The 15,957-nt window shown below is 36.2% G+C and overlaps 1 protein-coding gene across 4 annotated transcripts in view; it reads right to left on the bottom strand.

Annotated features, from left to right (window-relative positions):
• The window catches only part of MAPK10 (mitogen-activated protein kinase 10), a 78,670-nt gene extending 64,597 nt beyond the window's left edge, over window positions 1–14,073 (bottom strand). Inside the window, exons 1-2 of one of the 4 annotated variants that reach the window (XM_054202759.1) lie at window positions 14,002–14,073; window positions 2,967–3,136 (exon numbers count right to left, since the gene is read on the bottom strand). In XM_054202759.1, the coding sequence (XP_054058734.1) occupies window positions 2,967–3,136; window positions 14,002–14,067 (236 nt within the window). In that variant the 5' untranslated portion in view covers window positions 14,068–14,073. Of the gene's footprint in view, window positions 1–2,966; window positions 3,193–13,997 lie in introns of those variants that run through there. The other 3 variants (XM_054202760.1, XM_054202761.1, XM_054202762.1) reach the window with 3 other exon arrangements.
• Window positions 14,074–15,957: the final 1,884 nt, after the last annotated feature.

Below are 15,957 nucleotides of genomic sequence, written 5' to 3'. Positions count from 1 at the left end.
CCCTGAAGACCTTAATATCTTTACTTTAATGCTTCCATAGCAAGAAAATTATTTTGTCTTTGATGTAATTTTCAGAATAATCAAGTGAAATCAAGTCCCAACTTCTTTTATGACCACAGTCCCTGCTTCCCATGCCTGCTTCTGTTCCACAACATGAATTATTTTCCACTAAAATTCTCCTGGTTTTGACATCTATTTATAGAATCATATGAGAAAGATTTCAGTACTCTGTGGCTTTGCCTAGGAACAACACCAGCTTCCAGAGCAGTCTGAAAAACATCATGTCTCCTCCGACTCCCTCTGCCTCTACAGTTACCTCTTGGGCTGCAGACAGCTTGCCTGTCTAAGCATATCTGGCAAGGTGCTATGGCAACCAGCATGCTGGGCACGTGGGGTCCCACATCCCAGAGGGAAGCTGTTGTTGGCAGGTGGAGTTCAGTCCTGAAGTTAGTGCTGAGGCTGTCCTTAGCATAGAATATCTTGCACCTGATCAGTGCTGGGAGATTTAATGTCAAATAATGAAAAATCTATTATTAAATAGGCCCCTTTTTCTCAAGATGTGGGAATTACAGTTGTGTGGCCAAGTACTAGACAAAGCAAAAAAAGTCAGCAGCAGCTTAGCTCTTCCAGCCTCGGGAAGACAGCATGGACTCCACTTGCCAAGCTGCAAAAATTTAAACTAGTCAAGAAGCAGGCCACCAGCTGCAACTACTGGCAGCAGCTCAGTCCTGAAAGGGTAGTTGCTATACACTAAAGCTGTCTCCAGTAGCTGGGTAGCCCGTCACTCCAGCCAGACAACAGGTAGTGTCCTTTTACCTACAATTATCTAGAAGGAAAATCCAGAAATAGTGCATGCTATGAGAAGTCTGAGCCTAAAACCCCCTGAGTTATATCCTACCTGTTCTGCCCTTGGTAGAGGGAATAATCAGAAATCACCCATTCAGCTCCTATTCTTCTGCTAATTCTGGCACTAAGAGACAGAGTTGCATCTCAGATCTGTTAGGCTTCTTGAACAAGTCATTAAGTATAAACAGAGCCACTGGATCTAAAAGAAACTAAGACATAGGTTTTTCCTACTGTTTTCATAGAGGCACGATTCATGCCTGTTCTTTGCAAAAGAACAAGATGAGCAGGGCAAAATACCTCTTCCACCAGAGCCAGCAGCACTACATAAATAGGCAGCTTTTCAGTATATTTTTTCCCTTAAATTAATCTGCTTTTTCTACATGTAACCCTATATGGAACAAAATACGTATAGTTTCTAAATAGTTTCTAACTTACACTATTTAAGTTTACTATGTAAACTTATTACTATTATACAAGTAGAAACTTACACAACTGAAGATCTTTTTCATCATGCATTGTCTTTCCTTAGCTAAAATATATATCTTTATCTCACATTTTTTTTCATATCTATCACTTCACCATTGATTCTTCTTGTTTCACTCGTAGCTTGCTAATGTATTTCTGGTAAATTATAGCTCAAGACAGGTAGATTACAACATAACACATACTAAGCAAAAATGTTCATTATCTTCCCCATCTATCATGTAATACTTCTACATCTGTATCATCAAACCATAAAAGGCCTTTTATGGCCTCTCCACAATGCTCAGCCATTTCAGGGGATTTGTGTTAACTTTCACTTGAACTTACTTGTTTTCTCATTTGATTTGCTTTCCTAAGGCATTCTTAATTTTTGCCTGTTAACTGTATGAAAGACAAATTCACAGGATGTTACTGATTTTATTTATCTTAACTTCTATGTTTTTTTGCTGCTCATAGTTGATCATGACAGCAATTCAGTTGCAGAGACAAACAAAATCTGATTTTTCTCTAAAACTAATAGAGGATAGTAAGTAGGAAGAAAAAGCATTTATTGCTATATATGGAAGTGGACAAATAGTGCAAAATGAACATTAATAGTACTCAACACAAAGTATGTTTCTTTCCCAAAGCTGATTTTAAACTAACCTTTAGCCATTTTGTGTTTAAGATATGAAATGAAGTACTTAATCATTTAGATCAGTCTTTGGACTCATGTGGCCTTAAAGTATATTAAACACTGGAAATGACAGGTTGAGACCTAAGGTTGTGTTGCTACTTGCTGTTACACTGTCAATTATAGTGCCAATGCCAACAATCCACGGAAGCCGACTTGCCCCTTGATTAAAGGAACCTGTTGCCTTACCATTCCTCCAACTGTAAGGTAACACACACTACATCAAAGTCAGAAAAGAGCAGTGATCAAGATGACAGGTGGAATTAGACTTCATCTCTGATCAAGTTACAGGTAAAAGATCGTGTTAGTTACCCTACTGCCTCATAATTAAGCAGGTAACAAATGCCTGCACAGAGACATTTAAATACAAGCCACTTAAATTTAAGAGCCATCTCTAAAAACGCAGATGCAAAAGCGAATCAGTATATCAGACCTTTTGAACACAATGATTTCAAATTCCATAAGCCTTTTGTATTATGTAGGAGAGCTACTGAATTTGTGTCTTTTGTTCATATTAGTTCACATCATTGCATCGTCTCCTTTAAGAAATAAAGGAAGCATTAGCAGTTACCTCGATTCAAAAGGCTTCCATTCTGAATACTTGAGAATGTTATGGGATGTGACAAGTTTCTACTTTTACAGTACAAAGACTAAAATTACAGAGTTTACTTTGGATCTTATTTGCACTGCCTCTGGAAATAGTGCCACAGTTGTCAATCATGGTAAGATCTTTCTCCCGCTTTCTTGCTAGTTACATTTTGCTATTTGGAGAAACAAACTTAGTGCTATCATTCGCACCAGCAGGAGAATTTACTAGTGAACGACTAGGCTCCTTCTGCCTCAGGATGTCCATTGTCTGACTGTTATTTTTGCAATTTTAGACAATGTCTGTAGCTAGCAAACTGTGAAGAAATGCAAAAGGCAAATCCTATTTAAAAGCATAAGAAAAACTGCTGATACTTACCAAACTATTCCCTGAGCCCCAGAGCCAATAGGTTTCAAGTTCTGGTAGCGTTTGAGAACTGTGAAGGTCGAGTCACCTACTTCCACGCTGTAGAACTGGTTGTCAACTTTGCTTTTGCTCATGTTGTAATGTTTGGCAATATATGACACATCCACTTGTTTCCCAAATCCCTGTTGTACAGAAGGAGGTAAGGGGGGAGGGAGTGGAAAAAACACAGAAACCAAGGCTGGTAAAACATCAGAATACTAATAAAAAACAGTCAGCCTAATTTTCCAATATAAATTCTTGCCATTTTATGTTCTTTATCATAGATCTACATGAATCCTCAAAAGCTCTCAAAGACTGTATCAAACCCTCTTTCACCCAGGAAGTAACCATAAAAAAAACACTGATTAAAGAAAGCTAGTGAATTCTCCAGATGATGTTTGTGACACAGTTACTCTCAACTACTGCTCTCTGCTTGCTGTTACTGCTGCTTTATGCTGCTTATGCGTTCATGTTGATTCTGCCCTCATTTATATTGCAATAAATATCTTATTTTAACATGAGATGACTTACATCAGTGTAGAAGTGCGTCAAGAGACATAGGAATTAGGCTCTTCATCATCGGTCAAATAGACCAAATAAGTCTATTCACATGAGCGCTAAGGCTTTCCCTGAACATATGATAAAGGTCTCAAGAAACTTTTAACAGGAGTTGCAAAAGAAACTGCAGTCTATGAGACTAACTGTGACCTGACATGGCTCAGTATCATGGAGAGGTATTTGGTAGCTCAGGAGATCTTCTGAAGTTCTGGGTTCCTAAGGATAGAAGAGTTGCTCTCGTGACCTGACAAATACATTAGTCCTAAGCAAAGGCGAATTTTCATGATACAAAGACAAGTTACTGTAAACGTTCTATGCTTGCACTGAAGCTAGCACTGCAGAGCTGTAACCTCAACCAAATTTGTAGAATTACTATGCAGAAAGTTACGTTACAACTGTTTTACGACTACTACTGATTTCTGTTCCCTGAAGACTATGGAGCAAAGTATATAATAATTTGAGATAAAAATCAGAATGTAGTGTTTGTAATTTAGGATTCAATACTACGTGATGCTAAGTACAGGATGCAAAAGTTCAACATACTACAACAGATTGGTCCTCAAGCAATTGACAATTCACTTATGGAAGTGAATACTTTTCCAAATGCTTTCTGTAAGAAGAAGCAAAAAACAAACGTGCCCCTCTCTACCTGTGCACTTATTTTCTGTGCTCACAAATGCAGCTTTTAAATTTTCTTATTTGCTCTTCTATACATTGCTTTCCTCAAAACCCCTAAATAATCAACTGTGTTATGTGACTATGGACTACTAAATTGAATTTTGATGGAGCAAAGAAAAATGTGAAGTCAATTTGGAGAATGTTATTTTTTCAATTTAAAAGGACATAATTTCATTGTTCCACGAAGCTGATCATTAAAACCAGATAACAGACCGTGCTGAGAACTTGGATTCTCAGGTTTGCCTTAGGACGATTAATATTCTTTTTCTGTTCGTTATCTCACTGGAAGGCCCAGTGTCGCTGGACAACATAGGTTAATCCTACACCACCTCATTTAGAGACTTTGAAACATTTTAATAAATGTAGTTGTTAATTCAAACAGAAAACCACATTTCAGAAAAACAATTAGAAACATTACATTTACTTGTTAATCAGACACAGGGAAAGGCTTTTTTTATTCTTTTTTTTTCTTTTCCTCCCCAAACGCAGAGAGGTTTATGGACACCAACACAGTGCTAAATGCAAGCTTACAGAGAGTGAAATGACTCTGAAAGAGATTTGAATTTTTCTTATCTGAAGACAGACAGACTGCATCTGATTTGCACTGTGTAGCCTTAGTCTTAAGACTCCTTCCTTTACATGAAGAGAGATGCATAAATTTGGCTAGCTCAGCTATTCATACCAGACCTGGAATTGAGAGGCTTCATTTTAATAATATGCTCCTGATAGCCAGGAAATAATCCCAGATCCCTCTGGCTAGACAAACACATTTGCAGCATGTCTTTTTCTGATGTTATTATCAGAACAATGCAGATGATATTCAGCATTAACACCCATTACTCTGAAACCAATGTTATATAAAGCGTCAGCATAAAAATCGCATTCCTTAGTGAGTCTGACTCGTAGGCTGCTCCTCTGGAAGTACAGATACAGTGACTTCTTTAAACAAGCCAGATGACTGTGTTAAGGCTTGGGTGAGCCAGGCCTGCCATAACTTGTTTGCATCCTCACTCCCAAGCTACCCGGCAGTTTGTCATGTGCTACAGAGCTATGTGGGAAAAGATACTTTGTCACTCTACATTTAGAATCCTGCCCACATCAAATCTACTTGCTTTTAAGTTAGACTGACCCTGTGAACTGCTGGCCTCAGAAATCCCATGATGCCTACAGTGGGATTTCTGAACTACTGCGGTTCCAGCAGGTGGTTATTTTAAATCCAGGAATGTCTTCAAAATCAAATAAAACAGCTCAGAACCACCACTCTGTAGTACCTCAGTTATATGGATAGTTAATGTGTGCAGCCACTTCAGTCATTTCAACAGTAATTAAAGTGATGTTGATCAATGGGACGCAGAAGACACAACCAGTCAGAACACACAAGTATCCTGATGAGCAACTCTCCTCTGCATAACATAGACCGTTCTTATGACAATCTGCTCCTAACTATGTGTGAATAGGAAAGGTAAAGACCTTTCTATTTTTCATGTATTTTTTTTCTTTTTAGATTAATATTTTTCTCAAAGTCTGTCTACTTAAACATCTGTGAGCCATAAGAAGCTTTGATAGAAAATATCGACACCGAGAATTACTTATAAAATTCCAGACAGGCTGATATAATTTGAAGTTCACTCCAAGCAAAATGCCTCCTCTGAGTGACAAACACTTCAGCTTTGTGGCCAGGCCAAACAGTCTCCAGCTGATCTACTAATTTGCCTCCTCCCTTTAAACCCACACTGCTAAAAAAAAAAATACAGAAAACCTCTACTCTTTACATTTTGCTGATTTTTACGAAAGTCTAAATAAGCAAAATTAAAACACAGTAAGTCTACTGCTTAAGCCCAATGTACTGCTTACTTTTATAAGAATTAGGAGGGGAATCATAGAATCGTCATGGTTGGAAAGCACCTTTGAGATCATCGAGTCCAACCACACACACACACACAAAAAAAAAACCAACCCAACAAAAAAAAAATTCACCTATCCTTGTCATGACTGTAATTTAAATCAAATCCCTAAATCAATGAATTAACAGCATTATTGGATTAATCACATTTGATCAAATCCTCAAACCAAGATGACACATAATCAAATAATGAACCATCTCCAAGTTGACACAACATCCACTGCCTAAATGAGGAAATGGCACTTTTGTTTCACTCTAAAATTAAGCTAAAAAAGCTTTTCCCATTAGCAAGGAAATTCATACTCTTAATAGAGCACATTAATGTTAGGTTTAGTTTCAAACCTCAATTAAAAGGTTTTTCTCAAGGTCTTCAAATGCACATTGCTGATCCTAAAGAAACCTATACAATACGCTTTGGTCTCGTTCTGTTACATTATCAGTGCTCACTCAAACACCTTCCAGAAGCCTTGGTGATGGTATAGCAGTTAATATCTCCTTTCCCTACCCACCCCCATCTACACTATTTCAGATTTAGGTTTCACTGCATAATGCTTACAAGTTCTGCACTGGCACTTAAGCTAAAGCTTTAATTATCTGACAGCAGAAAGGAACACAGGGCTAGGAATTTCCAGTATACACACCTAAAACAAAATTTCTTTAAAAGTTGATTGATACTGACATTTTAAAAAAATAGGAATTAGCACTTCATTAAGAACTAGCTGGGCAAAAGGAGGGTACACCTACACATGGCGATACAGTTTACTTCTTGGGATATCATAGTAAAGATGCATAGGTCTTATATAGAAAAGTGAATTTCACTGAATTAATAAATTTTTCCTGGCTTTCCAGGGGCCCCCACCATCTCCGCCTCATCACAGACAAAAAGACTGGTATGGAGGACAGCGTGTTTCAGAGATGGATGCCTTCGATTCCCTCAGGATCTGAAAGGATATCGTAAAGGTACAATTTGACCTTACAAGTCAGATGCTGAGATTATACAAATTGAAATTCTGAAGCATGGTAAAATCACAGAATCACAGAATGACCGGTGTTGGAAGGGACCTCTGGAGATCATCTAGTCCAACCCCCCTGCCAGAGCAGGGTCACCCAGAGCAGGTTGCACAGGAACACGTCCAGGTCGGTTTTTAATGTCTCCAGAGACGGAGACTCCACCACCTCTCTGGGCAGCCTGTTCCAGTGCTCTGACACCCTCAAAGTCTTCTTGCCAGCTCTGAAAATGTGCATACAGGCAAGCCCTGCTCACCTGTGTGCATCTGCTAAGTCAACACTATTAATTTAATGGCTGCCCTCTCACTTGTACAGCTGTAATTTTCTCAGAAGATTCAAGTGCCAGAATTCTGGGATGAACAGACATTTACTGAACCCTCTGCTTCGATTTAACAGTCACAGGTTTTGCTTTGTAAATCTGGATGGCCACAGAAGCCACCACTTGTGAAATACAAAGAATCTTTGCACAGAAAGGCCTACTAAATTATTTTTCATTGTGTATTCTGTATATGCCACATTTATGGCAGAAATATTATCTATTTTTCTTATCATAAAGCCAGACTTCTCACTTATTCTGGCTCTCCCTGAACTCAAAAGTCCATAGATAGTGATCAAGTCTCCTACAAAAAATAGGTTTTTCATCTATGTGTGTGTTTGGGTGTAGTATTACAGATTTTTATCTTATCAGCCACAGCACACCACAGTTCCCCATTCTTCTATCTCATTCCCACCCTGTAGGGATTGTATTAGTCACCCAGTCTTCCTGGTTTTAGTGTGTTTTGAGTGTTGGTTGGTTGCTTTTTTTTCACAGGTTAATTCTCTGCCTTCTTTTAATCTCTCTGCAGCAGTCTTGTCCTAGCCCCCAGACACAATCTACTCTCCTTTATGAAGTCAACCTTTCAAGTAGCCAACTGACCCTTACAAACAACTCAATCTTGATTGATTAATCATTGATCTTTTTACTATATTTGCTTTGTTTACTCTATTTCTCTATTTTAAAATAGATCTTATTAGATGGAGTACAATATTCATAAGTATTGGCTGGTTTTGGGGGGGGTTGGTTTTGGTGTTTTTTCTGTTTTTTAAACACACTGTACTTGTTTAACCTGTTCTAACTGAGATACCAAAAACCAGGCAGCTTCAGAACTGGCTCTTACCTAGCTCTGATTACACAAGAAGCAGCAGGATTGGCTTCTGTTTCCTTTTCATTGATAGATACTCAAAACACATATTCTTCACTTGTCCTCCACATGTTCACTGAGCTTTAACTACTTTTAATTGCTTCTTTCTTACAGGCAGAAATTTTCTGTAGTAATTACAAATTACAATTTTTTTTACAAATTTTTAATTTTTATTTATTGTAAAATAATTTTTACAAAAATTACAATTACAAATTACAATTTGTAATTGTGGTATCATGTCTTGCTCAGACCAAAGGTGTCTGCTTCATTCCAAGCCAGACTTCTAAGAGATAAGCAATATGCAAGTATCTGCACAACAGAACAACTACTTCAAAATGATTCCTTATTCCCTTGATGCCTGAAGAATTTAACACTGACACACAGGTACAGCCAACCAAAGACGGTAAGGATGAGAAGACTGATGAAGAAACACTAAGAGAAAAGATTCCTTGACAGGGAGGTCTCTTCATGGACAGGAGCTTCAACAGTGATCCAAATGGAAAATGTGGCCAAAAATACAAGAAAGATTGATTTAAGAGTACGTGAGAAAGCTATGGTAAAGATGTTCGGAATCAGCTTGTTCTGTGGCCCTAGATTTGAAAAAGAAGCAATAACATGGGAAGTAGCAAGATACAATTAAGATTAGGAAAGAGAAATGGGATCACTAAAAGGATCACCAAAACATTGTAACACTAAGAAATGAAAAGTGCACTCAATTTATCAACAGTAGTGAAGGGAACATAGAAGCACAGAGCATAGGAGAACCAAAATGGGATTACCAGCTCCTCTTTATTTATTGCATGTATTGATAATACAGGATGTTTCAAATGTCTTACACTTCTCAGGAAACTGGAATTACACTGAAATACTGGGTATTGTTTAAGAAGCTTTCTTCTAGTACACAGGCAGAGCAGCAAGAAGACTGACTACATAAAATACTATGCCCCAATGCGTATCACGGCTTCCTTTAAAAACAAGGGTAAAGAAGAGGCACATAACGACAGTATTCAAAAAATTAACTTTTTCAATACAATTATATAATCACAGTATTCACTGTGAAGACGCTAATCGCTAATGAAAAGATTCTCTCTTTTATAAGTGAAGACTATAGGGAGCTGAATATTTTAATCACACCTTTTCTTAGAAATAGGCAGCTCTTGATACTATAAAGTACCGTTTTAGTCCTAGAAGTCTAAGATCTAGGTCACTGTTCGTTGATGGCTTATGAATACCAATTAATTTCCCATTGGATAGAAGGCATAACTATAGTACACGCTGCATCAAGACAGTTTCTTTAATGGTCAAAGTAGTAACTCCATCCCGTCTGATGAAAGCATAAGTTGTCATTAAAGTGGTTTATCAAAGTTAGGATAAAATTAAAAAACAGTCCAGATGAATCAACCAATCAATGGAGAGCAATGCAATTAATAAAGATGGTCTTTTCTGTGTGTAAAATTAAAACTTTTCTAAAATCATGTGATTTTTAAATAGTCATTGATGTAATATGGCATCTAGGAAGTCTATACAAGTTTTGTTCAAGACAGGTAAGCATGACTGAAAATAAAGCAAGTTAGCAGAATACAGGGGGAAAAAAAGACGTCAAGAGAAATTAAAGCTTTTAAAATCTTTTTGGTTTTGTTTTTTCTTAAAAGCACAAATTGGGTAGAAGTTCACAAAAATATCCTCAACATGCAAACTAAAATTTCATTCTAAGGTTTTCTTTCAGTGGCACCAGTATAGCATCAATTCCAAATTCAGTATGCAAAAGTGCCGACATACTCTATCTGGGACATGAAAGTGTATAAACCGGGCAATAAACTAAGGTCAAAGAACTAGCATGTGAATTTATGTTCCTGATTCATATGAAACATTTTCTTAACGTGCATGGCCAGGTCCCGAGCATCTCATCTCAGTAATCCCATGTCCTGTTTTTCTGTTAAAAAAAAACTAATTGTTGCACTACTGTGGAAATATTGTGACAAACAAATTCTAATAATAAAGATGTACTTTCCAAAGACAAGAAAATTCAGAACTATTTTCCAAGTAAAAAAATCATAGACTTGTATTCCAAATAAAGGTATCCTATGCAGCTACAGTTTAGAAAACTTGAAAATTCTGATAGGCCATACACGTCTTGATTTGACAAAAAAAATAAAAATTGAAAAACTAAATGAAGGAAAACATGGATGAGGCATTCAGTATCCTTTAGACATTGTTAGTTATTATTCAGCACTTAAAATTTAATGTCCTATTATATTCAGAATATACCACTATGCTTTATGCTGTACTTCAGTAAGAATGTATAGGGTCCTACAGATAAAACTTGTTGGTGATATCAGCCTTACAAAAGTCTAATGAAATTCTGTAGGTCTAAAGAAGAAATCTTCTTGTCCTACCTTTCTGTTACAACAGAAAAGCAGATGCCTTTTTCCTTTAGCCTTAAAAAAGATGTCTGTTTCAAGACATGATTTGGCTGGAAATGTACAGTAATGCCAGACTTAGGTATTTTTATACTGCAAATGGGGGGGAGGAAGGTGGAAAAAGGCATATTTACCCCACTCATGCTACTGAATATTTCCCAAGAAGGGCTTTTCTTTTTTCCTTAAGTTGGAAATCCTTCAGATTCTATTCCTGATGAATTAGCATTTCATCATATACAACTAGTATACTCAATGACATAAGCTCTGCATCAAGAGCAACAGCCTACAGTCAGGTATATGTCACTTACTTTCATAGCAGAAAAAGCTATGCCTTTTAGGCCAGGAGAGAAAAATCATCACAAAATATTTATTACAGGAAAAATAAGTCCACAGTATTAACAATCATTGGAGTACTCTCCAGTATCGTACCTTTATAAAAGGCACTTCAACACAACTCTATATTTTGTTATGCACAAATTCAAATGGGAACAGGACTTCTATTCTACATGGTAAACAAAACTGCAATAGACCATTGGATAAATTGTGTATTCTAGTACACCATCACTAGAGGCTCTCATCTTAATAGGTCAACAGGGCAGGATCGAACCACACCACACTGATGTTTTCTGATGTTGATTGCATGCTTATATAGTAGAAATAATTTTTGCATTTGCTGAACCACATGAAAAGAATATTGAGTTGAATTACGTTCACTGTAAACTACATTTTTGTGGTCTCTTGTCTAGATACTGATGGGATCCTTGTCAGTTGTAGACACCTCAAGATCTGAGTGGCAGTATGTACCTCTTGCTGATGATAACCTTTCTGCTGTCACATCATCATCTTTTGGTAACAATTGTTCCTCAACATCTTAGATTTATTGTTTCCCAAAAGCACAAACAAACTTTACATTTAGAGTAGAAGAACTACTAGTAAATCACAGGGTGTTTGATTTCCACATTAGTATTATGAATAAGCATGGAATAAACAATATTACTACGCGGAGACTTGAGTAGTCTCTAAATAAAGATCTGGATGTTTGGACCAAGCATTACCAGGATACAGATATAACCCACATCCCACCCTATGCAATACAAATGAACAGCATCCTTGACAGCTGAGGTCTTAATGCAACAAAACACTTAATTTAGAGACTGTTCTTGTACTTAATGCTAACTATGTGCTTCACTGTTATTTAGATCAGGACCTATCTTTATAGGGAGAATAAATTAACATGAAGCCTGAACCAGCTTTTATCCTCAGGAGAATAAGTTCAAAGATCTGAAGACCCTGAAGAGGTATTTGTACATTAAATGCTTGAAGGACAGAATCCCATTTCCTTCAATGTCAGGATAGTATCTCTTGTATGTATTTATTGGATGACTTCTCTTTGCGTACTTGCTGTAGGTATTAAACATGAATAATTTTCATTCAGTGATAAAAATTAATCCAAAATGCTGTTATTTCATCATATGTGCTTTAACAAAAGCATTGTAAATACGTTTGGTTCTTTTTGTGTCTCTGAACACCTTTAATTAAGTTAGGGTAACAGCAAAGGAATAATTACAGTGGTGTTTTTCCACTAAATCAAGAACACAGAGTGCTATGACAGAAAGCATTGGCTATACATGGTCATGCACTGATTGGTGCCACGACTAAAGAGGCACTGAACATAAAAGAAGTGATTAAGAGTACCTTTCCTCTGCATGAGTAAAATAGAAATGTTTCTGTACAGCTCTGCTTTGGTGTAAGTAAGTGGGAGAGGAAAGCTGGCAAGCAGAGCTATGCAAAAAACTCTATTCTGCATAGTTAAAGTGACTTTTTCATCAATAATGTCTTTTTCAAACAACCTGAGGAAAGACCTTTTTTTGCAATTTTTTGCAAAATTTTTTGAATTTTTTTTTCAAGCAAGCTCTGACACAAAAAAAAAAAAAATCACAAAAATACTATGTTTGACAAAGTCCTTTCTTCTCTCAAAAACCGTGGAAGAATTAAGCCAGTTAGATAAACATACGCACATGAAGAACAGGAGACAAAAAAGGACAGAGAAGACAAACAGATTATCAAACTGAATAGCTGAGATTTATCCTAGAGTACAGAGATTTACCTAGTACAGAGCCAACCTTCTCAGCAGAACAAATATGTACTACTCCCGAGTTAAAAAATACAAAATAAACCTTCCAACACCAGTCATTGTTTTGTGTTAAATGCTCAGATATAAGTAATAGCTGTTTCTTTTCTAGAATTATACTTTCACTTACTTGGACCCCATAAGTAATATAAAGGGGAAAAATCCCAGTGTTTACCATAATTCCATTTCTAAGAATGCAGCATTATACTTACCCCTCAAAAAAATGAAGACTGTCCCTAATGTCCCTCCAGCTAGTTAGATTACTGGTGTCACATCTCACCAAAAAAAAAATAAAATATGAAGAGACAGAATTCAAACACAAAACACTGTTCAGAAGTGAGAAAAAAAATCATCTTTCATTCATGATGGAAAAATATGCACACAGGTTTGTGACTAATATATACATATGTGTTAACTAACTTAATCTAACCGAGACAACCAAAAATTGGACAAATCAATATGCTTTTTTCTTCATATCACAAAATTAGTTTCAGCCTCATAGACTTCCAAGCTTTGTGGCCAAGCAATTTCAAGGGTAATTTAGAAATACAAAATTGGCTATAGTGCCGTCTCATGACTCCAGAACCTGCATAGCACATGCTGTTCAACTGGAGACAAGACAAACTCCACAATTTTAATTACCTTCACTTCTAGTAAAGGTAGACAAAGGGACAGGAAATTGTAGTCACAGACTGCAATGTAAAAGGCTCCAACTCACAAAACCAAAAGCTAAGATAAAATAGTTTTAATTTGCATATTTCTGTGAAAGCATCTGTGTATGTACAGTTATGTTGTTTGATTCATCATTAAGTTTATTGGAAGTGCAGCCAACACTACTTCTGTTTAAGAACTCAGATATTTTTTTACCTTTAAAAAAATCTCAGAACATTATCTGACATTTTAGGAAAACAAAATTAAAAACATTAATAGAAAAATACAAAATAAATTCAAAATAAATAGAAAAGTAATTTTTGTGATGCATTCTCTATTTTTTATATGTACTCTCATTCTTATAACTTGCAGTAAGCTGCTGAAATTCACTTCTATTTTTTCTTTTATTATGGCATGAACTGCAAAAATTAAGTACAAGTATATACTGTACCTTGTTTTACCTGTAAGGAACACACACCTGACAAAAGGCAATCTTCACATCCAGAGTAGGTTCACCACAATAATACAAGAAATGGCGGCTCATAAATACCTGCAATTAAAGAAAAGTAAACATAGAAATTTTGTTTGTCTGCTGATGTGCAAGTACAATGCAGGTCCATCTACATTTGGATCATAAAACTAATCCAAGTTGCTACCCAGATCATGAACAACAGAAATCAGTTAGAACATTGAACACTTTAAATAGGCTCTAAATTCTTTCTGATGCGTGTCAAGGTTATGGGCTCAAATATGACTTGGTTACATCTGCAAAATTTTATAGTAACTGATGCCATTACCTCAAAGTTTATTGTGTCACTTGCATATTCCTACATCAACAAAAATAAAAATCAGGTCAAGAATGTTCTAAACAATGTGGGAATGGGAGACAGTTATTATTATGAGGAGAAAAAAAAAAAAAGTCCTAAGGAAAGTTAGAGAAATTGAAAGACTAATTATGTCTCTTTATAAATTCATGGCACAACAACTTTATGAATATTACATGTAATTCTAGTTCTCATCTTAATATCTTACAACTATAAAAGGTACAGCAGTAAGAAGGGTCCAAAGCACATACAGACTCCTTGCATGAAACAACTGCACAGACTGAGAATTTTTTTAGCCTAGAAAAGAGCTGAGTGGAGATATGCTGGATATCCATCAAGTGGCGTACGGAAAAGTGAAAAGGAAAACACTCTTCTCTGTTTTTCTTTTTAAATAAAAGAAGTATGTGGCATTAAACTAAGTTATCAAACAACAGATTCAGAATCAGCAATAAGAGAGAATTCTTGTATGAAGAATTATGTTTTGTCGGCCTGTGAAACTCCCTGCCTCACATTGCTGTGGACATCAGAAGTTCGATTAGGCAAATTCATATAAGAAGGAATCTGCTGAAGGCTATTAATCTCAATAATATCACCTCTGACTCAACATAACCCTGAGTCACAGTCTGCCACTATATGCTCACCCTATTTTTAGATTCTTTCACAGGCATCTGATACTGGCAAAGGGACCCATACACTAGACTAGACAGCTGTTTTAACTTAATTCCATAGTACTACATTCAGCTCTGACTAACCAGTCCTTTCCTAGCTGCATTCCATCAATGTAAAAAAATCCACAGAAAAGCTATCAAACTGAAATAGGTAGCTACGTCAAGAGACTTTGGAGCATATTGATTTTGCTGCATAACTCCATTTAAAAAAAAAAAAGAAAAGAAAAAATAATTTTAAAAGTACAATTAAAAAACCTGCAACTTTTAGTTAAAAAGCAATAAATAATACAGAACTTTGTGTTTTTCTTTTAAATATAAGCTCATTCCAAAGACTTAACAACCAAAAAAGCACAACCATCACTCCATTAAGATATAGCCATGATTCTGAAACACTATGTGCGTCTGCACCGCTTGTTTTCAAGAGGAACAATTAAATTACTTCAGGGGTAAATGCCACTAATAAGACAAGACTTAATTTGGAGTAACTTTCATCTCATACAGATTGATCAGGATTTAAGAAACTACAAGAAAGTATTCACTAATACTTACCAACTTGAATGCATCATGTGCTTGCACGTGTTTAATTTTTAATGAATGAATGAATAATCCTGTTATAAAGGCAAGTGCATGACCTTTTCTGCCTCACATTACAGTGTCTGAGATTGCTGCCTCATTGCCCAGCGAGTCATTACTAGAGCATCACATTCCACAGAAGATTTATATTAAAACAAGAAGGAGAAAGAAAGAAATAAAAAAAGCTTTTAACATTAGTCATATTGCCAGTGATTTCTGGAAAGCTAGCAGATAATTACACTCTCGTGTTGCAGATATATACACTATGAAATCCTATTGGCTGAATACATCATATTGCTATAATAATCAATGATTGAAATGTCATTAGTCATAACATATGGCATTCAAGACAAAGTTTAATAGTGGAAA

The sequence above is a fragment of the Rissa tridactyla genome, chromosome 5 (assembly GCF_028500815.1).
Source record: "Rissa tridactyla isolate bRisTri1 chromosome 5, bRisTri1.patW.cur.20221130, whole genome shotgun sequence".
Classification (NCBI taxonomy): Eukaryota; Metazoa; Chordata; class Aves; order Charadriiformes; family Laridae; genus Rissa; species Rissa tridactyla.
Note: the sequence above shows the minus strand (reverse complement) of the source record. Positions and strands in the feature narration are given on the sequence as shown.